The 25,434-nt window shown below is 39.7% G+C and overlaps 1 protein-coding gene across 2 annotated transcripts in view; it reads left to right on the top strand.

Annotated features, from left to right (window-relative positions):
- Positions 1-25,434, top strand: part of SHTN1 (shootin 1) — a 55,326-nt gene that overhangs the window by 9,106 nt on the left and 20,786 nt on the right. For both annotated transcript variants that reach the window (XM_079311975.1, XM_079311974.1), the window contains exons 3-9: positions 4,105-4,165; positions 8,228-8,322; positions 10,414-10,582; positions 13,131-13,228; positions 14,130-14,211; positions 15,884-15,978; positions 24,811-24,957. In XM_079311975.1, coding sequence (XP_079168101.1) covers positions 4,105-4,165; positions 8,228-8,322; positions 10,414-10,582; positions 13,131-13,228; positions 14,130-14,211; positions 15,884-15,978; positions 24,811-24,957 — 747 coding nt within the window. The remainder of the gene's footprint in view (positions 1-4,104; positions 4,166-8,227; positions 8,323-10,413; positions 10,583-13,130; positions 13,229-14,129; positions 14,212-15,883; positions 15,979-24,810; positions 24,958-25,434) is intronic.

Raw genomic sequence — 25,434 nt, 5'->3', positions numbered from 1 at the left:
CTGCTGCTTTAAAGGGATGCTAATAACCATGAAAATTCAGGAGCAAAATACAAGATCTTTGATCCATGGTGTGTCTTCCTCACTGCCTTGCAAAACTGCCAGTTTGGACACCACTGGTAGAGTCTGACAACATTTCCCCAGATATTTTTTGTTAGTGTTTTTAAATGCTTTTAAAAACAGCAGAGCTGAAATTATATTGGCAGATTACATCTCTTAGGTCACCTTTTTTTATAGATGTAGCCAACAAAACATTCATACCAACCCCCTAAAAATGGATAACTAATCTTCAGCTGCTCACAAATGTGGGTAACTTAATATGCAGTTCTGACATATTCAGAGTCAGATCATGAATAAATATTTGACTACTTGCTAATCAGACAGAAGTGACTCTGAACGCTGGTTTTGACAGTGTTTTGTCATGCTGCCAGTAGGGAAAAAAAAAAGCAGACAGCTATCCAAAACAGTAGGTGTAATACTGTATCTGTGATACATCATTCATGGTGCTTGCTCTGTTAAAGCAGTGGATGGAGTGGATTATATGTTTTGTCACCAAGTGGGAACAGGGAAGGAATTCTGCCTTGATAACACAGTCATTGTTTCTCTAAGTAGAGTATTGCAAATGTCATTGGATACTTTTGAGCACTGCACCAAACTCACAATTTTAGAACAAGCATTAAATCTGCATACATTTCATTACAGTCTGTGTAAGTGGGAAAGAATTGGGTCTTGTGTTGCTTAGCAATGGTTTAATTGACTATATGACTACTACGTGAACTTCTTGCATCTTAATATCTGGACTGAACAATCTCCCTGTTGTTTTTGCCCTTTGAAGGCCTCTTACTAAAGTCTGTAGGAGCTTATGTTGGTAAAATAGTTGGCAAAAAAAGAAGCCTGGCAGTGGAGAATAGATAAGAAACTGGAAATTAAAGGTTTTCCTTGTGTATTGGGTACCTAGAAGGCTAAAATCTGAAAAGAGTGGGATTGACAAATCTTCTGAACTTGCACCTGCAAAAGTAAAGAATATATGGACTTACTCACAAAATTAATTTTGGCAATTGGACTGTTAATTTCTAAAAATACAGATGCAGTGTATTTTTACTGCTAGGAGATTAACACTGTTTCTTGTAGTGAATTCAGGACTGCAGTATTGTCTGCTTGCATTGTTGGGGTTTTTGTAAGTGAGGTAATGGTGGTATAAATATTAAATTACTACTAATAATACTACATATATTAAATAGAATAAATGGTGATTTTACTTTGCAGAGAAGCTAAACATCTTAATTAAGTTAAAAACAGAAAATTGACTGACAATCCAGGAGCTTCAAACTTTTTAATTTTTATTCAAGGGTACACTTTGGTTTGGAGCTATCCCTTTACACTGGAAAAGGGAAGCTTAGTAAATACTCAAAAACTGTTTCTCCTCAGCAGTTGCATGTGCTTGAATGTGGAAAGCAAACAGTAGATTTTATAGTAATGTTGTGCTATCTGCCTTTTAATATTTAGGAATAGGGATGTTTTTGTCTATTAATGATTCTATTATGTATACCTCAAATTGCTTTTTTGAAAAGTGAGATGCTTATGAACTTTTAAGACTTCTGTAGAGTATTTTATGAGCAGTTCATATGTCTAAATAATTGATTTTTGAACTTTTCAGTTTTAAAGGTAAGGTCAATTTATTTTAAAGGGTAACAGTATTTATATTATGAAACATAGTTTATAGCCTTTTTATTTCTGTGTAAATTTTAAATTTCAAACAGTTTAAGTAGTTAAAGAAAATCTCAAATTTTTCTAATTCTTAGAAGATAAACTAGGGTATTTTTAGGAAGGACCTGTAACAGCTCTGCTTGCATGGCTCTGATTGCAAGACAGAAGGCAAAGTGCTTTCCATTGATCATTTCAGAAAGGGCAGCAATCTCCTGCTCTCCTTTTCTTCCTCCTCTTTCATTCTGAAGCACAGTAGCAGCAAAAGGAAGGTATTGAGAAAACTGCAACTGGGAGCAGGAATTGCTCTGTAGAGACCCAAGCCTGGAGACCCTGATTGTGCAGAGAAATGTCACAGTTATGAGGAGAATAGTCAGCTTGCCGTGGTCCAAATGGAGCTCTCTCTGCAAATAGCACTCGAGGTGAAGTGGAATGGGTCATTTAACTTCTCCTTTCACTGCACAGGGAAAGCTGCTTTGCCTTACAGCCTGCTGCTGGAGGATTTTAAAAGGAGTTTTTCCTGTTGTTGGGATAAGGGAGTGTGTTGTGTTCTCTACATCAAGGTTTCCATCAGTAGGAAAGTTGCTGGCTTCCACAAGCAGCAGATGAGGTCCTTAAAATGTTAATCTTCCTGGTTTTTAAACTGAGCACTTAAAGGCATTTGCTCACTTAATGTGCCGTGGGCTGAAAGCTTGCAGTGTGCAGAAAAATCCGTGGGTGAAGTATGTCAGTGTGGCTCCAGTGTGTGTAGTGGGAAATCTGAGGAGGCAGCAGCTCACACCACTTCCCCTTCTGTGGCAAAACTGTGCTCTGCAGAACAGCCAGAAACACCTTCTGCATCTCTCACTGCCTTCTGTTCTTAGACTGCACTTCTGCCACAAAGGTAACAAATTTTTGCTGAGGAAACAGGGAGGGCAGCGAGCAGCAGGGTTCATGCACAGATTTCCCTTCCCCACCTCTCCTCTGCAAGAGTCTCCTAACAGGTTCTTTGTTAACAGGGAATGGTGAGTCCTCATCTGGTGCTGCTTGCTCAGCACATCTCTGCTCCTTCTGCAGCTCTGCCTTGTTTCACAGTCCTTACAGCAGCTGGTGACTGACCTATTCCCCTACTCAGCCCCTGTCCCTTGAAACCTCATCACCCCAGTGCCATGAGAACAGAGATTGCTTGTTGAATGCAGCTCCTTTTGGTCCCACAGATCAGCTTCCCCTGAGCCAACACCAGTGGCATCCTCACCTTGCCTGAGAGCAGATCCTTCTTTGGGTCTCATCCAATGTCCTCTGTAGCTGATAGAAGAGTTCTCCTGAATTTGGCTGCCTTTGAATCAGACTCTCCCTCTTCTTGTTGCTTAACAGCAGGCTCCTTTCCCAGCTAACTCAAAGTGGCTCCTCATGTGGAAAAACTCAAAATCGAGCAAAATCATTTCAGGGTTGGGGGTTTTTTTGTTTGTTTTTTTTTTTTTTACCCAGTTTTGTTCCAGTGGCCAGCATCCTTGTAATTGGAGTTGCACTGTAAGGAGCTCAGTCACACAGATCTCTTCCAGAAGTTAACTCATGGTCTTAGGTTGATTTCTTGCTGTGAACATGCCCAGCTGCATGTGAGGAAGGATGTGTGTGTAAGGCACCTTGTGTGCCAGTCATACTTCCCCTGGGTCATGTGTTCTTCACACTGTGCTTAATCACTGGCTGTGTCTCTTGTGAATTTTACTCATTTGAGTTCTTTCATTCACTTACAGAATGGGTTTTCATAGAGAACTCTACTTTAAACATGTGTTTTATTCTTTCTTTTTGAAGAAATCCTTCCATCATAAGATCAGTAATTCCAGGCGTATGTAGTGTTAGCAATAACCACAAAATTAATAGAACTGGGATGATGGGAACTCCTTAAAGCATGAAAATGAGTTCCTTTCTCTCTAAAAAGCTGAAACTTTGCTCATGATGTAATGAAATTAAACAGCATGTCCCTGATGATTGGCTTTGAGGTTTTCCTTGCACATGGTGGGTATAGAAATGTAGGTCTCTTTTCTGAGTCTATTTATGTTAAAGAAACTAGACTTAAAGCCTGTTTTTGACATACAAAGTATTGCTTCTGCTGTTGGTGTAACATGGATAACTGTTTATATCAGTTTTGGATAATGTGTCTCTTTAAAATATTTTCTGAGTAGCTCTGAATCAGAACCTAAATCAAGTACAGCATTCCAGTTTGACTGGGAAATACTCTGAGTAATGAATTTTTTATACATAATTTCCATTGATCTTACATGGCTGAAAGGAAAAATAAATGCTTTGATAGGCTTCTGTACATTATTGTGCTGCAGTTGACTTGGTTGATTTTGCATGTTGTGACTGACTGCTAATTAAATAACTGGGATCAGTGTTTCATTTCAATTTCCTCTTCTCTTACAGTGTGACAAAATCAAGCAAGAACGAGATGAGGCTGTCAAAAAGCTGGAGGAGTTTCAGAAAAGTAAGCTGATAATGTCAGTGGGATTTTCTTGGTGTAGACCATTATGAAAATAGTTCTGCACACTCTACAGCAATGTTAAGAATGCTGAGATTCAAGTCCACTTGCTGTTTCTCCTTAAAAGCTGATTTTAAGTAGGTAATCCAGTGAGACTTTGCCCACAGTCAGAATAAATGCTGTTACAGCATTTGTACTCTCTGGCACAGGTAGTCATTGTCAAGGTGCAAAGTGGTGAAAATACAGTGGTTCAAATGTGGCTCTATCTCACCTGGATTCTCCAAGTGACTTTTGGAATGATGCATGCTTGAAGTGAGTAGAATTTGATGATGTTGCTGAGATTCTTAATAACAGCTACAATAAAAATAATAATAATGGCAATTTTTTTATGAAGGAGTAATGCTACTTTAAGCATAGACACACCAGGAAAGGTTTTTAGGACAAACTGCTCTCCCATGGTAATTTTTAGAGCAAGTTCTATCTCATCTGGGCTGTGAGAACGTCAATATTCAGTTTTACACTTTTATGGTAATGGTTCTATTGAAACTGTATGGTGTCTGGAAGCAACAAAGCACATCTAATGGGAGTGGAAGTATCCTAGTGGAATAGCTCCTTAGAAGAGACAATTACAATGGGATTGTGGTCTGTTATGTCTGGTTTGTGCCAGTACAGTGAACTGCACGGTGAAGCATCAGAAATGTGGATGAAGTTAATGCAGGAGAAGGAAATCACATGGTCTGTACTTTTGTGTGACTGTGTTAATAGAGGAATTTGCTCACTTCTGTTTTATAATAGTTTGTGTGATACAATTATGGAAAATAATCTGAAATCAACAGGAATTGTCTACTGCCTTGAATGATCTTAGGTAATGGTTCTGTGAAGCAAGAATGTTCTCTAAGAAGTATAATTTCCCTGGAAAAACGGCTGCCTGTTTTGTTTTTGTTATGATATGAGGAATACTGGAGTGTGGCAGAAAATGTCAAGTAGTTAAGACTTAAAATTTGAGGTAATATTTGATGTTGTAAGATTTTATAGGTTTCTTTTATCTTCCTTTCACATTTTTAAAGGACATACCTTGTAAACATAGTGATAAAATGCCAGGAATATTAGGATTTTAAAGCAATAATAGAGCCCATTATTTAAACGACAATATAAAAGGCAATTATATTGATGAAGAGCTACATTGGCTTTGTGTCTGTGAATAAACTTGGCCTGTACTCAGCTTCTATTTGTTCTCCTGGCATAAACACATATTGTGTGTGATTCCAGTTTAATGGGGCCCCGTTTGTATGCCAAGCAGCTGCATTTTAGGCCCTATTGCGTGATTTCATAGCTCTCTGAAAATTGGTTCTATTGAGCACAAGAGATAGAAGGTGGTGGTGGGGGGGAAAGCTTCAACACACAATCATTTCTTTTCAATTGGAGCCAGCAAGGTTGATGACAACATGACCATTGTGTTATAATGATAAGACCACTAAGGATCTGTACCTCTCATCAAGGCTTTCACACAACAGCAGATACAATTTAATTCACTGCTCTGTCAGCAGTGCTGATACCATTATGCCGTCTGTCTCCACAGTTATAATCACTGTCCTCCGAGAAATGCAGTTGAAATGATCTTGAGCAGTCAAAGAAACTCTCAATTAAGGCTGCCACTTCCAATGTGTCAGATTGTGTCTTATGCACTTGGTACAATTTTCACTTCCAATCCTGTTTATTTACAATGTCTACCAGTAATTATGCTTAACATGTCATTTAGTGAGGGTGCCCCTGCCAAGGAGATTGTTGGGTGCTGCAGTACCATTGAGGGGGAGTTTCTCGCAGTCAATGCCATCAGCAGCTTTTAGTCCCTGATGGGATGCAGTAGTAATGTTGATAATGCAAGTATCGTGCTCATCAAGTCATAATTAGATGCCACTCAAATGTGCCACTTGTAATAACAGTGTTGATTCATGTTTTCTCGGTGACTGCAACTACTAATTAGTTAAGTGGTTTTTGGTTGGCCTGCATTTGCTGCGGATTATTATTACCCCTGAAAAAAACTGTCAAGGTTAGAGATGTTTCAGGCCACTTAGTGCTTCTTTATGAATATTAATATTAACATAATAAGAACTTTGGACAGACTTAGGAAATAATATATTTTTTGTATTTAATTTGGAAAGACTTTTTTTCCCCTGAGTTAATCATAATTGCAGGTTAATTAAGTTTAAATGAACCAAGAGTAATCCCTAGTTCTGCCATGAGAGCCCGATCCTTGTTTCCTAACTTTAGTCTTGCTTGAGGCTCTTAGATTCCTGTCTGTGAAATGGGAGCAGCTCTGTATCTCCACTGCTCCCTTATCCAGTCCAAAGTATCTCACTGCTCAAAGCTCCCAGGGCTCAGTAGAATAAAAACAGAAGAAATAGGGAGATGTACTACCTGGAACTTTTCCTCCCTCAAATTAAATGTATCAGCTGGTATGGCACACTTGGAGCAAATAATTTCTCCATAGTCAGGAGAAATGAAAATGAAAATACAATCAAAGAAGGAGGTCTGGTTGCTCTGCTGATAGAAGACTTCATGTGAATATAGTTTTTAGACCAAGATTTACCAGTACACTGCCCAGCCTTTACTTTTTTGTACATTTTTTGACTTTCATGCAGCTATTCAGCCAACCAGTGTGTTGCTGGTTTGATCTGGTAACAACAATACTTTAATAATGAAAACTTCACTTGGTATTAGGTATACAGCTACATAAATAACATTTTTAATGGCCTTCTTTTTCCTATCATGAAGTTTTGTTTTGTAGTCATTAAGATGACCTCTATATATCAGAGGGCTTAAATCTCTCTCTTCAGTCTTTGGTCAAAACTCTTGGAAGAGGGCAAGGAGGATTTTCTGCCCTAAAATCCCTAGGGTTTAAAGCTTATTTTGATAAAAGGAAATACTAGAAATGAATCCTTCTGTATTTACACTGTATTTTCCAGCCCTGTTCCTGCTCCAAAGTGTTGTTCAGCTGCAGATAGTTCCTGTCTGTGCATTGAATTCCTGACACTGGACTGAGAAGGAATTTGTGACTTGCAGAGTTAGGGTCCAGGCTGCTGTTTAGGATTGGATGAGGGTGCCAGGAGCCAAGGGGGAATTGCATCAATGAGCCTGAGAAATGGAAAACTATTCTTGGGTTTTCTGCTTTGCTCCCCTTTGCAACCTTAAACCTGTCCCTTAGACTTGGAACACTACTGAAGTGCATGTGTACTGCTGGAGGATGAGTGGAATTCAAGCCAGAATGTATCTGTACTTTTAAATTCTTTCTCATTCACACTGGTCTCCTATGTTACAAAACAGGATTTGTTCCAGAACTTCTTGGTCACTCTTGCCTGTCTTTGACAGAGAGATGTGTATCCACAATTGTAGTAGGGATTCTCTAAGTGCAGAGTACAGATGTGTCTCTTGCTCCTCCAGCTGTGCTATCAGATGTACAGCTGTGCATTCCAGCTGCAGACAGACCCAGTCTTGGCCCTGGTCTCAGGGAAGATTTGGTGAGTGTGTTGGAATCTGTTGTGAATAGTGAAGGTGGGTGAGACCATGGTGTTCATTTTAGGGCCTGCTCAATCACAGACTCCAAATAAGAAGCAGACCAGAAAGTGAGAAGAAACTTCGTAATACATCTGAGTTAATCTTGCTATTTGAAAAAAACAGAGGCTTCAGTCTTCTGAAAACATCATGATGGCAGTCTTAAGGGTTTATCCTAAAGGTGTCATTCTGATTCTTCAAGTGTCAGTGAAATAAAGATGATGAATGAGGATGGTCAAGGAGGATCCTGCTAGTCTTCTGCTTCAAAAGTTTATGCTCAGTTCTACAATTTTCCCTCTGATGCTGCAAATACGGCTTGAGAGAACTGCTTAAAGGAACAACCCAAATATTCAATGCTCAGAACAGCTCCTATATGAAGATTATCTAAGTGTGTACTTCCCTGTTTTTGAAATGCTTACAATGAAAGTTAGCAAAAGAAGATAAGCTATTTCTGATCATGGGAGGCATGTGTCAATCTCAGGAAAATACTGACTAATTTTTGAACTCTTCCCTTAGTTTCTCACATGGTTATTGAGGAAGTGAACTGTATTCAGAACCATCTTGAAATTGAGAAGACATGTCGTGAAAGTGCTGAGGCTTTGGCTTCTAAGGTGAGGAGAATTATGGTGATGCTGCTTTTTTTCTGATCTATTTATTCACCTGTTTATCTATTTGTTTATTTCAAACTTGAGATTGTATGCATGACCCTTATATGTTTCTATATAATCTTATGGAGCTGTGAAATAGTTTGGAAGTGGTGAAAAACTAATAGCCAGATGCAAAATACTATTCCTGCCTTTAAAGAAAAAAATACCCATTTTAATGTAGTTTCTATTTTCATGGACCAGCATCCTGATCTCTAGTTTTCATATTCATTTAGGTTAAATGGAAAATAAGTTTTAGAAATCCTCTGTGTGAAAACAATAATGAGCATTTCAGTGTCTAAATCAAATGGAAAAAGTCAACCACTGCATTACATTTCAGGTGATTGTTTATGAAAGCAAAGCAAGGGCAGGGGAAAGGTGACCTCCACTGCTCTGTTGATTGCGTCTAGTCTGATGAATTTAGCAAGTGTGTAATTTTCTATATTCCATCTCATCAGAAGTGCATTATTATTAAAGAATGTTTTTATCACTCTTATATATTTTTGGTTGTGTAAAATGCATCTGAGCCACTTCATCAGAAAATGGATTACAGCAATTTTGAACCAAATTTCATTAGCAATGCTGACTGCCTTTTTTTTTTTTTTTTTTTTTTTCCCTCCCTCCCCATTCCCTGCCCAAAGTACATCCTTAGATATGGTAAAAATCACACCAGCAAGAAATCACTTTAATTTAGATGCATTAGCAATGTACTTTCTGGAGGTATTTACTTAATTGTTTGCATAATGACACTATATTAGAATTCATAAGATAGACAATCAGCATATAAGTAAGAAAATGAACACATTTATGCAACTTGTCTTCTTCTCTGCACTTTCCCTGTAATGCACGTACAAGGGCAGTTCAAAGACTCTCCTTGCTCTGTGGGGCTGTTTGTCTGTGAGCTGACTGCACCATCAGGGTTCCTCACAGCACTCTCCTTTCTTGCTCACTTTCATTCTTTGGGAACAAGATAAGCAATTCTTGAATAAATCTCCCATAGTTGAAGGGCTGAGGATAAGGGGAATCAAAGATTGCTTATATAAAAATTCAGGGTCAATGAACTGGACAGTATATGTTTTCTTTGAAGATACATATTGGATTTAAGAAGGTCATGTTGACTTTGGCATATGGTGTGGCATTAGTAGAAAATTGTGTTTCATTCTTAAACCTGAGCACAGGCTGGTGGATGTGGCGTCACCCTGACATTTACCTGAACACCCCTGGGGCTGTGCTGCACTCAGAACTGCTGCTGTGGGGTGTCTGGATGCAGGACAGTGAAATAAATGATAATAATTGATCATTTGCAGTGACTCCTGTTCAGTTTTTCTTGATCAAAACAGAGATGCCTTGTAGAATCTCTTCTGTATTATCCACCAACCAGTCATGTGTTTGAGCATCCAGCCTAAAGTGGTATCTGACTTGTGGTCTGACCCATGAAGAATTGGTTCATGAGATGGCTCTCATCTTATATATGTTGTCTCTGCAGTAATAACTCAAAATAATTTTGAGATAACTCTGTTGTGGCTAGGAATGTAGTAATATTTGTAGTTTATAAGCAAAATAGGGCATAGGAGAAAGTAAGATTTTTTTTTTTTTTTTATTTAACCAATTGATCCAACTTGGAAAACCAGATGAGCTTTCAAGGGCACAAACTCTTCTTCAGGTCATTCAGTTGGGACTCCTGGTACATGTTTAAAGGTGAGGAGCTGAGGCAGCTGTCACAAAGCATGTGTAGCATTAAGCCAGCTTGAGAGTTGATATGATTGATTTAAACCTACACAATATTTATTAAACAGAAGTACTAGAGAGGAAAAAAGGGCATGGATAAAGCATAATGTTGAATTCAAGCCTCTCAAGGAAAAAGTGTACAAGCACCCCATCTTCAGACCATTCTAATCTTGAATGGAACATGGAACTTAATCTGATGTTACTTTTGTCTTCTTTGTTTGATAGGTCTTTTAATGACAAAGGACAAGAAACAGTTGACTTATTTTTCTTGCCCAGCAGCTTAAGGACAGACTAACCAGCTTCTTACTGTTTGTACTTCTCACCTTTCAGCTGAACAAAGAAAATAAAACCTTGAAAAGAATTAGTATGCTTTGTATGGCCAAACTGGGCCCAGAAATTATCACTGAAGAGATTAACATTGATGAGGATGAATCATCCACGGATACAGAAGCTACCTCAGGATCATGCAACTCTGTGCACTGCCAGCAGCAAATAAAAGGTGAGCACTGTTGCAGATCCTACAGCAGCATGCAAGGTAGAAGTTGTCTCTAGAATAGCAGTGTTGGTTTGCAGCAGAGACTGGTCTTGTTCCAAGTCATGTTTCTGGGAGTGGTCAGAATCAAATGATTTCCAGGAATGACTAAGAACATGTGTGTAAAATGAATGGTGGGGGATCCACAGCCTGCAGAGGAAGGTAAATGCAATAGGAAAATGAGATCTGCCCAGCTAAGAGAGTTTGATGCTACTGAATCAGTAGCAGAACCATTTCCTAAAACCCTTAACAAAATAAAAGGAAAGCAGAAGGACAAGGTCACCTTCAACTGCAATGTCATTATTTCAGAGCTTATCAGACAGAATTCTCCATTTCTGTTTCCATTGTGTAGCTTTCCATTATGCACGAACTTCATTCTTGAAGTTCCAGAGCTGTTACCATAAAAGCAGCCTAAAGAGTAACTGTTGTGCTGGGTAAAACAGCAAAACTGGAGAACATGAAAATATATTGATAAGACAGATATGTGCTTTTTTTTTTCCCCCAGAAAATTTTGATTGTTTTTTTTGAAAGGCAGTTAGTATTTCCAGTGTCCAAAATTAGCCTTATTTCTCATCCCTGTGATGAAGGCATCGTGATTTTTTATATTATTGTGTCATAGTATCCAAAAAAAGGGAAGGCTCACATCCTGGATTTTGTGACAAGAGAGATTGTTTAATTTTTTTTAAAAAAGGCTTTCACTTTTGAGCAGCAAATGATGTTTAAGTACAACATTTTTGAGCTGTCACTATGAGGTTGTGAATTGTTTTTTTTTGAATTTAGCAGCTGAAGTGGTACAAAGTATCACTGAGGAAAAATGATGAGTGTCCTACAAATGCTTGTAAAACAGTCCCACCAAAGAAATAAGGTGTCCTGGTACCCTTCTACAATCAGCTTTCCATCCTCTAGCTGTAGGAAAAGGCAGCAAATGGTGTGATGCACACCATGCCACCCATCTGAAGGGGAAATTAGACTTTGGAGTGTCTCCTGCCTTTACTGGAGAAAGGTGTCAATAATACATTTAGAGAGTAAACACTGCCTGCAGACCAGATGGGAGCATTGTTAGGAGGGTAGCAGGGTCCAATTTGAGCAATATTGAAGAAAGGTTTGGATGCATCTGCTTTCTGTCTTGATGAACAATTCATTAAAACATGAAAAGTGGAATTTTGGGGATCTTCTAAGTCCTTTAGCCTTAAGTATTGGTTGTTTCTTGGAACGATTTCTTCCCTCCCACCACTTTTCTGTAAGAATATACAAATATGGATGTAAAACCTGAAGCTCCCTCTGCTATGTGGATATGCTTTCTTCTCTGCATGGTGAGGTTGATATATGTATTGTAAAACCAGAATTAATCCAAGTCCCATAAATTTCAGTGAGACTTTTTTCCTCCATTAATTTCCCTGGAGATCACAAATCCATAAAATGGACAATGTATCAAGTGCAATGGATAATGTGTACAAAGTGTATCTAGAATCTTCTGGGAAAACAGGTCTTTTAATTTACTTTAGAAAGTGTATGCTTTTAATTTAGAGGCAATAAAATCTAAGGGTCCAGATCTGGGAGGGGGGATGCTGGGGTAGAATGGACATTTTTAAGATGTGAGACCAAACAGAATGACATCCAGCATCTCATCATCATCTACAATTGATTAGCCACAATTTTCTCAACTTGAGGCTGGTATTCAATGAACAGTAGTGCTGTGAAATACTGGAAGCAGGTGGGGAATGAGAGCACTTACTGAAAGCTAATATATATCAATAAATTTTGATTTTTGTGGTGATTTTATGTTAACCTAAACCTTGATATATTATGTATGCAAACTGATCTCCTGTTAAGAAGTGATTATAATCAAATGTTTTATTCCATTGTGAATTTAATTTATTTCATATTTTAATAATTAAGGAACAAAAATTCTGAGGGGAAAATTACAAGCATTAGCTCTTCCATCAGTAAAGGTTATATTCTGACTCTGTTCACATAATGTTACAAAGACTATAAATTGGCAGCTGTTCAGGACAATTTCTTCTGTGAAAACCTCCCAAGTATTAACTGCCTGTTGTTTTGTTTATTTCCCTTGTGACAAGAACTCACAATCCAAGAAGAATTGAAGTGCATTAATTTGTTATAAAGGATGCTTCTTAAAAATTGCTTTCTGCTGCTTCCATACCAGAGTCTCTGTGATGTGACAGTCTCAAGGGCAGGACTGAGGACCTTCTGTGGTGGCAGGATTGGCCCCATTCTAGCAGGAAATGAATCATTCAAAATGCAAATAAAGACAGCAGAACTGAACAAGGAGCTTACCTCAACAGAGTAAATCTGAGACTGTGGCCCAGTTATAGATCTGTTACTTGACACTTATGCAAAGTTCATAAATTATTGAGGATGTTCCTTGATTACAACTGATGCTTGATATGTAGTTCAGGTGTTTCATACTCAACTGTACTTGCACTGCTGTGACATTTCCTTTGTTGTTGTTTTTCAAATAAAATATATTCTTCATTTCCTTCCTCAAACTTAGAGCTGCGAGATCAAATCATATCTGCTCATGAGGAAAAGAAGACCTTGGCCATTGAACTGGAAAACCTGAGGTGCAAACTTGCAGAAGTAATTGAAGAAGTATGTATTGTACCATGGAAAGTGAGACCATGTTAGCGTGGAGTTGGTACTTTCTGTAGCTTCTTTTGCTAAAAACGCTCAGTTGTGAAGTTAATTGAATACTGTCTAATCTCCAGTCCTGCCAGTGATGGGTCACTCAGGGCCCTCTGCATCACAGGCCAGTCTGCCACTGTAGCTGGCACATCCCCTTACCTGTTTGATCTGTTCCAATTACATATTGTCACCTCCCCTTCCTGACAGCCCCTCATCCATCACGGCCTGCAGGGGTTTTTTGGATTTCCTTAAACCCATAGATGTGTAAGAAATACTTTTGTAGGACATGTAATTTAATCACTGGTGCTACTTCATTGAGTATATCCTTAAGTTTAGCCATTAGCAGTGCCATGTCATGATAATTAGACCAGCAAATTGGCTTTTCAAGCCAGCAAAGTTTCATTCCTGCTTGCAAACTGGATAAGCCATGTACTGATGCAAATCAGGACTTAGTGGCTCTTCCTGTCTATGCATTCAGAAAGACATAGCTGACAGCACTTTGACAATAAGCTGAGCCCAGGGAAAAAAAAATAGGAGTCTGACTATATTAAAATGCAAACAATCAAATAACTTTCCCCCCAGGTGCTATGGCACCTGATCCTGAAAAGTTCCAAAGATCATATATTTGCAGCTGTGACTGGAAGGTGCCATGGGAGGTTTAGTTCATAACCCTTTTGTGACATCTGTTAAAACATCTGTAGGTGGAATAGAAAATGGTTTCTATCCCACTGGAAACCCCAGCATCAAGCCAAACCTAGGAAACAGAGCTACTGACAGCAAAATACTGCTTGCATTATGTATGTGCTGCATGCCTTAGGCCATTAACCAAAATGCTCTTGGTTTTGATGTGTTCTTTATACTTTTCTAGGTAAATAAATTGAAAGAAGAAAAGGCTGTTTTGGCAACGGAAGTTAATAAGCAACAAAAACTGCTGGAGAAATGTAACAGAGGTGTGTAGTCTCAGCAGGTTCTCTAAGAGTTTGCTACATCCTTTGCAGGAGCTGCAGAGCTCTTCTGCTGCAGTAGCAGGAGCAGGTTACAGAACAGTGACACTAGACCTTATTGCTGCAGGCACTGCATGAACTCATGCACTGTTCCAGACTCTGTACCCCAGGAAAATGTGACAATGTAAATAGCAGGTGTTATGTGAGAATAGGGAAACCTTTTCCAGTGTGGCAGAAGTGTCTAACTAGGGCAGGGGCACAGTTTTTCACAGAGTTGGGGTTTGAACCTTAATCTCCTGCTTTCCTAAATCATTACACCAGTCTTCCTTTTAGTTGGTGCTCAGCTTCTAATTTTGAATGTTGAAAGTCTTAGGAGAAACTTGTTCTATTTCAGAGGATGGTGAGAAAAAGGCAGGAGTGCTAGAATGTAAGAAATAAAATTTCCAGGTTATAGAAGAAAATCAGAAATTTTTCTGTACTGGAAAGATGGCTCAGAAAATGAAAATTGATGAAGAAATGAAGTTGAGTTTCTACACGAGTAAGAGTTGATCCCAAGGAAGCTGAGAGGAGAGGAAAAACTTTTTAGTGCCTTGGATTACTCTGCCCTTTCCTCTTGTTGCTTAGTAAGCCTTAAGAAATTAAAAATTGTTTGGTAAAGAGCCTCATTGAGTATTTTCCTGAAGTAGAAGACCATGGGTCTGGCTGTGGTGTAGCAGGGCAGATCTTGTTAGCTTTCTCCAGGTGTCCATCTATTACTGTCTTTCCCCTTCCATGTGTCTGCATTTCTTAAACATATGAAAGGCAGTATTTGAAGGCTCTTGCAACACTAAACTTCAGAACAGTTGATTAACACATTGGCTTGAAGCTTTTCAAGATGGGATAGTATGGCAGATGGAAACTTTCTGAAATTTTTTCTTTCTTCTAAGCATTATTGGAAGTATAACCCCTAGTTCCACATTTGCCTATTTCCTGGAAAGGAAAGTTAAATAAAAGCAAGTTAAATTAAAGTTTAAATAAAGCAAGTTTAAAATAAGTAAATTAAATGCTTTTGTATGCATGAAATGAACTACCAAAGTATTCAATACTTCCTGTATCCTGTGCTTATGTGGCATTGTGTTGGAGCTGTGCACTCAGTGCATTTCAGTCAGAGTTGATGAATTTATCTTAAATCTTTCTAAGTATGTGAGTTGTTTGTTGGGTTTTTTTTTTTTGTGTGTGGTTTTTGTTTATTTGCATTTTTAAGTTAGCATCACTTTGAGAGTCAGGTATGCTGAGATGTGTATCCCACTGTCTAAATTACCACTTAGTTCATCTCCAAACCAGGTAAACAAACGTGGATTCCTCAAGAATAACATAATTTTTGATAGATTCAGCAAAGCTCTCTTGAGACAAAGAGAGGCAAAATGTGGTCTGTGGTACTTGATGCCTGTTACTGGAGATTTTGAGTCTGAAGAGGAGGAGTATTTATTCAGAAGATTAGTAATTGTGCATATATGTGGTGAGGTTTAGGACAAATGCTGCAAAGAAGACTGAGTATGGAAATGTAAAAGTAGGTCATGCTGTCAGTCAGGGATTCGTGGTGCTAGGGAATAGCAGCTTAACTGGGTAAATCAAACAGTACTTCTTCTTTTGATCTGTTCCACTTTTCCTTCTCATCTTGTTTTATTCTTATAAACAGTGTCTGTGCTGGCAGTAGAGGAGTATGAAGAACTGCATGAAAACTTTGAGCTGGAGAAGAACTTGCGGAAGAAAGCAGAGTCCTTTGCACAAGAGGTGAGTAGTCAAGGAAGAAATCAGGACATTGCAAGTGGCCAAAATCTTTCCAGTTTGGATTTCAATTCCCAGCTGTCATCCAGCCCCAGATACTACTTAGTTAACTTCTGTATTTCACTCATAACAGTTTGCTGTTTAAACAAGCATTTGTAAAGCACTTTGGAATTATTCATGCAGTCTTACCTATGTCCCCTTTCAAGACAAGGCTTTAAATTTATCATGGGCTTAGTTTACTACAGCATCCCAGTGTGGAATCTGTAGTGGTTGGAACAGGGAGGGATTGGCTGTCTTTCTAGTGATAGAATTTGAAGGACTGGTTTTATTCCTGAAAAATATGTGGACTCCTATAAAAGGTGTTGCAAAACTACAGTATCAAATGAGGAACACATTTTGAAAGGTTATATTGGAAGTACTTTTTGTAATTGACTGACAATCTGACAGGTAGCTTATGTGCAATGCCAAAGAAATGCTGATTATTTGCAAACAAGTATTTCTTGAGTTCTGTCATTATTTAGTTGTTGCCTCTTCCAGAATATGGGCCTCTCTTGGTGCAGACTGTCAGAGTAGCTGTTCACTTGAAGGTTTTCATTCCATAAAGTTCTCTTATCCAAAGTGAAATCACTGCAAACACACAGTCACTACAATCACTACAAAATCACAACAGTGAACTTCAGGCCTTCATTATTCTTCCCTTTCTGTACCTGCTTGTCTTCCTATAGTATTGTCCTGTTTAGAAAGATTTTTAGAACAGTTTTTAAAATACATGCCCATGTGACAACAAAGGCATTGCTCATTCATGTTTAGGGAAGCAGTATTTAAAATTACTTTAAAAACCTGTTATCATTGGCCTGGTTTCACACTGATGGTGTCCCCTGAGTGACCTGAGACATGAGGCAGCTCTGGCCCCCAGTGCACCCCCAGCAGCACAGCTTTCTGCTCCAGTGAGGCTGTGTGAGCTTCCTCTCACCGGGATGGTGTCGCAAGGTCACAGCTGTGTTTGGAGAGCTAAGTTTTCTAGGATGTGCTTACAGTAGCTGTGTTTGGATTATGCTAAAGATGTTCAGGGATTTTCTGCCTGCTTTCATTAGCCACCTGTTTTCTCTGTCTCTATAAAATGTTTCTTCTAAACCTCAAGATTTCAGCTGGATTTTCGCTTGGACTTTGCGAAAGCCACAGTAGTTGGTTGTGGTAAGCTGTGCAGTGTTGGGTTAAGGAAGAGCTTTGAGTAAAGGGCAGCACTGCATGTTCAGTGCTTTGTTCTTGATTTGTTTGGAGCACTTGCAGAAAGGAAAAAAGCTTGAAGTAATGTGGCTGTCACTGAAGCTGAAAAATGGCACATCTTAGTGTTTTGTATTCATGTTTGTGATGTCTCAAACAGCCAAATGTATTTTAGCTCAGTAAAACACAGAACTACTGCCTGTGGAGGTGCCTGTTTGGTGATGGGCATGTTGTCTGTCCAAGGGGCTGAAGCACCTTAAATTTATCTTCATGGTGTGGTTAGCCCATGAATTCAGACTCACCCCTTTCCCTTTCTCCATGGCGTGGCTTCATCTTCTGTCTTTGCACTACAGCTGCCCTGGGAGGGACCAGGGAAGTGGCTGGTGGGGGCTGCTTTTCAAAGGGATGCCCTTGGCCTCCTGCCCTTCTGACAGGTGAGGAGGATTGTGCACAGAGCAGGAGCATTTGGGAGTTAAGGTGTGAGACATTTCGGGCAGGTGAGCGTGTGTGCAGAAGTGAGCACAGATGGGGAGAGGAGACACATGGAGCAAGAGAGGGAGGGAGCAGGCACATATAGGAGTGAGGGAGCACTTGAAAATCAGAGCTTTTGATTAAAATAAAAAAAAAAACCAATACAGCTTTAATTATAGTCATGCTGCTGGCACCACCATAATATATATTTAATTAATCAAAAGTGATCCAACTTCAAACATTAGAATTCATGCTCTTTAGAGGTTCTAAAGAAACTGAGTAAATATTGTCAGCTGTGGTGTGGAGAGGGGGAAGGAAAAGGAGAGAGGTTTTGAAGTGAGTCACAATCCATTGTGAAAGGTACAGGAATCTGCATAAAAGAACTAAATAAATAGAGTGTGTAAGGGGCGGAGGCATGAAAAAATCTGTGCCTACCTGAATAAAACAGGGTTGTTAACACTGGAATCTTGGCAAGCTTAACCAGAATTCTAGTGTCAGGTTTTAAGAGACACTTGAAGATCTCTCAGCTGTTTGTGGAGCAGTTTATAAGAAAACAAAGGAAGGCAGAGAGTATCTTGAAGGCCATTGCAATAATGTAGAGATAGCCCTGAAAAGCACTCTCCCACAAAGATGAGCAAAATACAATACATGCAGCCAAAGCAAGCCAAAAGCAGAAGAACATGATGTGAGAAGCAAATGGAAACTCTTAGCGATGCAAAAATGTTGTGATTTAACAAAATAATCTTGCATAAGTGGTTTATTAAACATACATCCTGCCTTGCAACCATATTTTGTAAAGTGATGTTGGGGTTTAAGCCTAGCTTGGCAACTCAGCCCCACACAGCTGCTTGCTCACTTTCCCCCAATAGGATGAGGGGGAAGATTGGAAGTTAAAAATGAGATGACTCATGGGTTGTGTTAAAGACAGTTTCCTAAGTACAGCTAAAAGTACCCAAAAGCAAAACAAAACAAGCAATTCATGTGCAGCTTCCCATGAGCAGAGAGGTGCTCATCCTTCTCTGGGACAGCCAGGCTCCATGGGGTACAGCAGACACTTGGGAAGACACACTGTCTCTCTGAATGTCCCCTCTTCCTTCCTCTTCCCCCAGCTTTACATGCAGAGCAGATGCCTCGTGGTCTGGACTGTCCCTGGGCATAGTTGGGGTCAGCTGTCCTGGCCCTGTCCCCTCCCAGCCCCTTGTGCACCCCCAGCTCACTGTGGGGTGGGGTGAGGAGCAGAAAAGGCCTTGACTCCATGTGAGCACTGCTCACCAATACTGAAAATACCTTTCTATTATCAATGCTGTTTTCAGCACAAATCCAAAACACAGCCCCATACCAGCTGCTGTGAAGAAAATGAACTCTTCCAGCCACAACCAGCACAACTGGGCAGTTTATTATTAGTGTATGGTGGTGGAGAGATAATCCCTGCACCTGAAGTGCTCTGGAAGCTTCATGGAGAAGAAGCAGTGTGCTCTTGACATTGAGCTGATTCTTTTCCTGCCCTCTGTATCTTGGACAAATAGAAATGAAGTGTCAAACTGCTGAGCAGTTTCTTAGGGTTCCTTTCACATCTGAGGCTCACACAGGCTTTTGCTCAAAATGCACAACTGGAAAAAGGAAAGAGAGGTTTCCCAAGTGTTTATGGTAACCTGTAAAACAGTTTGCAGTTGAGAAGTTTTAAGGCTGCATTCAAAGGAACTATGATCCAGATGAATTAAAACAATTCAGTGAATCTCTAATGTGCATCATTCATCTTTTCATTGACTTTCCCTCCTCAATGCTTACACCATCCTACAGTTGTTTGTGCTTTTAAGTAACTATTGCACAACAAAATGTGTGTATCTAACTTGTTATTTCCTCAATACCTGAGTCAGTGCACAGCTGACTTTACTTACTCTGGGACTGAATCTTCCCATATTGAAAGACAAAGGTGGCTGCCAGCTTGGGGAAAGTCATTGTCACTCTTAGCAGGTATTTGTATTACTCATGAGGTTGCATGCAGTGATTATCTTGATGGCATGAGCTCCCAAAGACCTCTTCCTCAGGTGCATTTGTGACCTTTTGGGTTAATTTGTGAGAACTTTTGCATTAACCTTACATCTGTGAATGGATACTGCAAAACCAGCACTGGAGAAGCAAGTCTGTATTTGCAAGTGCCACACTCTGTGCTTTACTGAGGATAGTTCAACTGCAGCTGGGATCTGAAGATAATTAATTCACAGTCCAGCTGACTGAACTGGATTTAATAATTAAAGAGACATAAGTAGTTAGTACTTGAATTCCCCTGAGCTTGGATGTTACCACTTTTGAAGCATGATGTAATGCTAATATGTTTCATCAAGCTTTTTCCCAGGAAGAGGCTTGGGGAATGGTAACAGATGTATGCTCTAGGAAACTCTGATCTTTTTCTCTTCCCCTCCCCATCTCTTTTTGCTCAGGCAATTAGTCTATGGGGGGAGGAAAGTGAAGATGTTTCCTCCTTTTTCATGTGGTGTATGATCTACTTCTGAATCTGTTAGATGGTGTCTAAATGCTGTAAGGCTGTGAGCATTAGAGAATGGATCACTATGCTTCTATCATGACAAAAAGAGAACTGCAGGAAATGAAGAAATAAAAAACAATAGAGATTATTCTTTCTCCTTTATTTTGTGCAGTTATGCCTCATAAGTGAAGAATGAGTGCTGTAGTTTGGAAAACCCTTTTGTGCAGAACAGGCTGGTAAATTAAATAATGCTCTGTTTTTAAGGAAGTCACACTGTTGATGGCAATACAGTCTGCTCACACTCAAAGTGCATGCTCCAAGCACCTCTGGGATGAGAAGCAAATGATGGACAAAAAACAGGCTTAAGTCATCCACTCCAATTCTCCCATTCTAGCTGAATTAGACCTCTTCTTTTGAGCCACAAAACTTACTAATGCTGCAGCTTGTGGCTCTTTAGAAACAGTCCCTTCAGAAGCTGTCTGGCAATCAGCCAGGTAACTAAAATCAACTGGATTGAATCTTTATTGGTCAGAAATATTATGAATCATCTGTGAGTGACTCTTGGCTGTTCATATTATGCATGTCATTTTTCATGGTCACACTGCTCACTGGATACAACTAGATTAGATTTTTTACTCCACTAAATGAGTTAATTTTTTTTTTTCCTGATTAGCCATTAATCTAAAAACCATACCTGAAGTTGTTTAATCCTAACTTTAGAGCCACTTAGTGCCCTATCAAGCCATAATTGGACATGATCACTATGCATTCCCCATCACATAAATCCTTCAACCAGCCTGTTCTTTTGGGGAGATACAAATAACTGGATCCTGTTTCTCTTGGAACTCTTTTGAGGTCTGAACACAATCTGTAAAGCTTCAGGGTGCACATAATGCAAAAGGCATTAATATAAACTGTGACAAATGTGAATGGGTTACCCCTCTGTGACTCACTGATTCCTCACTAGGTTGTGGAGGGGATGGAGCAGTGCTGCTGAGGGTTGAAAAAAGGACCAGCTGCTCAGTCAAGTGATCTTCCCTTATGTTTGACACTTCCCAAGTTTGACTCTACCTTGCTCCTTAATTTTTGTTACTCTATTTATAAGGGACAGTGTGCCACTAATTTTTATTTTACTTTATGGAACCACTTACTACCTTATTAGAACAACACCTGCTGTACTGGGACATTTTTCTCCCTTCAAACTGTAACAAGACAGCAAATACCCAAAAGATGTATAGATGGAAGTGTAGCCACACATGGATATTAAAGAATTTCCTTTGTCATTGTGTTGCTCTTGGGAGAAGGGTTTGGTTGGAAAGCTTCCAGTTTTATCCTGAACCTTCCTTGAACGAGGGTTGGTGTTCCCAGGGATTTGACACTAACAGAGTTGCTTTCTAACTTTTTTAATGAGGAAGAATTCCTTTTTCAGCCCTGCTGTAAACAAGAAACAGCTGCAGTGAACGCTCTGTCGGGTAAGGGCCTAGAGCAGGGGGCTGAGAATGAGGTATGGCCTCATTGAGGTCAAGGGAAAAACTTCTATTATTTTCACCCCCTTCTTTCCACCTCCCCAGTTCTTGTGAAAACCCTGCTGGTGGAAAGTGGCCAGCTTCCAGATTTCCTGTGCTTTGCAGCTTCTCTTTGTAAACTCAGGCAGAGGAAGATACATCACTGGTTTGCACAACAATGGGTGATTTGAAAAATTAGACTGATAGGTGTAAGCAAGCTGTTTTTCTTTGTGCTCTGCCTTCAGCTGCAGGAGTGGTTTTCAGCAGATTCCTGCACTGTTGACTTGTGTTTGCAGCATTGATTGGGATGCTCTGCAGATAATTGTCTAGCAGGTGGCAAAGTCGGAACTAATCCATCAATTGGTTAAATTCCACCTAGTCCAAATAATCTTGTTAGTAGCTGTTTTGCCCTTTCAGCAGTCACTTTAATTAATATTCAGGGTTGTGCAGACAGGCAGGTTTCCACCCTGCTGAAGCAGGAATTGATTTTTTAAATTTTAAGTTAAAATTAATTTACAAGGGTCTTTTTTGTCCTACATCAAACAATGCAGCCTTCCAAAAACTTGGAATCAGTACCACCAGCTTGCTTGACACAACTGTCCTGTCTGGTTTTGTCCCTTCCACTTAGAATACGTTGGCACTCAGAGAAATTGTGTAAGTAACTTTGGAGATGGATGGGACTCCCCTTGAGAATTTGGTTCCCATGTGTCTGATTGCAGCATTACCTTACAATCAAGGATTTTTTTCTGTGGTGTTGAAGACACTTTCATATTTGTGAGCAGGAACGATGAAAGCAATTTATAAAGCTAATTGAAAATACAAGACTTGATGTGAAAGCTTCTGAATGAAAAAGTTTTCATCCAGGATTCAAAAGGATTTTTATCATTTTGTTGCAGAAGAACATGAGACAAAGTGAATATGAATTTTCTACACTTGGTGAAGTATCTGCTCAAGTTGAAGAAATCAAGTTGCTCTACTTGATTTCTTCTTGTTTTGGCAGCTTTCTGCTCCCTCAGGCTGGAACAACTCTGGTTGGATTTAGTGGCAGAAACCTGGTGAATAAAAATCTGGAATTGATCAGTAAACTATTTTTCAGATTCCAAAAAAGAAAAAAAAATCGAGGTTTTCACTTAGCTTTGAAAGTTCACAGTGGGTAAACTGATATTTGCTGAAATTAGCTTCTGGAGAGAAGTTGTTTTCTGTCAGGGTTAAATAAGTTCTGTGAGTGACCTAACAGGAACACAGAAAACTTTGAGACAGTATTGAGTTGTTTTGCAGTGATTTAGAGGCCTTTTTTCAAGTATAATGGTCAAAGATGCTGTTTCTTTTAAGAATATGAAGTGTTAAATGAATGAGTTGCAATACAAAGGCAAACCTTTATGGATAGTTGTGGGTAGCTTTGATTCTGAAATTCTCTTGCCCTTGTATTGTTTTTGCCACAGCCCTACTTATATATTATATACTTATATACTTAGTATAAAGTAACAAAAGCATAAATTGGTTTGAGTGGCAGAATTTGGGGACAGAGAGCTGATGTCCAGTGCACATTTGACTTTGCACTCTCAGCAGTTTGTTGTGTTTGCTTTATAACAAAGTGCAGCACCAGTGCCTAGGTTCATCATTTCCTCTCCATCAAATGCTTCCAGTCCTTTGCTGCCTGCCCCCATGGCACAGCTTTGCCCAGTGGAGTGTTCACTGCAGGTTTTATTGGTATTAGGGCTGCATCAATTGGCTCCTCGTGGCATGCAGGGTCAGGCAGGCTGCCAGGGGAGGGAAAAGTTCAGTGGTTTTCTCAGTGTCTGCACAGCTGTGCTGGGAGCTGCTTGCTGGGAAGGCTCAGCTGAAGTGTCTGTGCAAAGAATGCTTGCCACAAGCACCAGCTCAGAGTTAATATCTAATTGTATTAAAAGAAATAATTCACAGAGAATTGAAGTGGCATCAGAGGGGAAAAAAACATATGTCATATCTGTAATTCTGGTTTGTGAATAAACAGGATGGGAATCTGAAAAGATATCATGGCACTTTTGTATTTCTAATACTTTATTCTTAAAATATCTCCTTGCTTTTGCTGAGCTCTGCAACAGTGTTTTTGCAGTCTGAGGGAGTACCTGCATTCTCAGGCTGTTCTCTGTTCTGCTGCCAGAAGTGGCTCTGCTGACCTGTGCACACTCACATGAAACCTCAGCATGACCCAGTCCCTGTCTGTGCTCCAACAACAGGCACAGCTGAGTTTGTGCAGTGGAAGCCTGTGTTGCCTGGGGGCAAACCTCTGCCTGAAAGAGATGTCAAGGTGCAGAATAAATTCACTAGGAATTTTTTTCTCAGGAAGTAATCTTTTTTTTTTTTTTCCTAGTTCCTAAGCAGTCTGGGAGGAGGAGATCTCTTAGGGAAACTGCATATGCTGACTGACAGCTTCTGCACCTCTTAAGTGAAGCCTAGAGATATGTGTGATGTTTTTATCAATGTCAGGTCTCTGGACCTGATTTTTGTTCACTCTCTGCAATGTATTCATTTGCCACATCCAAAATATGACTTGGGAAGAGGAAGGAACATAAGGATCAGAACTAAAAGGCTGAAATTGTTCTAAGAAGCCTTTTTCCAGGGCAAGTGCCTACACTGATTATGGACATGCCTACACAGACATGGACAGAAATTTGTTTCCTGAAGAAATTAGTTTCCATCATTCACATATCCAGCTAACTCTCAAGTAAGTGGCTTTATGCCAAGGCTTGCAGATGTGTTTGAGGAGATAGCCTGTGAATTCATAGATATTTTATCTTCCCCCTAGAGTTCTTTTAGTCTTTCCAGAGCTCCCAGAATGGGGCTCAGATTGTTCCCATTTCCAGGAAACAGTACTGAGAGGTGTGTTTAAATTCTGAATGCTGCCAACATGTGGGTTATTGAGGTGTAGCACAGGGTGGTTCTGAGCAAACACTTGGTTCCTTTCAGTGTGAGTTTAGCTCTTGTGAATTTTGCTCTCAAACTTCCTTTCCCCTTCCATTCCCCTTCTTTTCCTCTTCCTTCTCAGCTTCTTCCTCGTTATTCCTATCACATTATATGATGTTAATACCTCACTTTCTTTCCAATTGCCATTTTAACATTAGACTCTGCCTGCCTGACTTGTTTTTGTTGGGGGTGGGCTTGTTTTGGCAGATGTTTATTGAACAGAACAAGATGAAAAGGCAGAGTCAGTTGCTTCTGCAAAGTTCTGCTCCTGATCAACAGCTTTTGAAGGCTTTGGATGACAATGCTAAGCTAACCCATACATTAGAAGAAGAGAGGCTTCAACACCAGCAAAAGGTAAAACAGAATTTCTTCTCATCTGGAAGTCTTTGAAAACCTCCTGAATTTAGGGAGTGCTGTGTCTTAATTACATTCAGAATTACATGAGCTCATACCCCCTGTAAGAGCTTGGAGTTTAAGAACTAAATTTCAGAGAAGGTTGTGATTCCCTTCTTCTGAGTCACTGTTCAGATGAATACAGAACTCAGAGTCTCCTGAGCCTGAAGGCTCTGGTTTAGGCAAGAATTTTTTTTCTGGGTGCCAGTAAAGTGCAGTTACAAGCAATGTCAGGCTCCATTAAGTGAAGACATGAAAAGAGAATATTTTGGAGTAATACAGAGGGTGTCTTGGGGGTGTAAGGATGGACCACAAGGTGAGAGGTGGGCAGTACACATTTGTGGTCTGGGTCTTGCTGAGCAAATGGATGGGGGAAAGCCAGACATACTGGAGAAGGGAAATGTAAGGTGAATCTGCAGATTGGTGTGAGAGGCTCTA

The sequence above is a fragment of the Erithacus rubecula genome (assembly GCF_903797595.1).
Source record: "Erithacus rubecula genome assembly, chromosome: 9".
Taxonomy (NCBI): domain Eukaryota; kingdom Metazoa; phylum Chordata; class Aves; order Passeriformes; family Muscicapidae; genus Erithacus; species Erithacus rubecula.
This window is presented reverse-complemented; position numbering and strand designations above follow the sequence as displayed.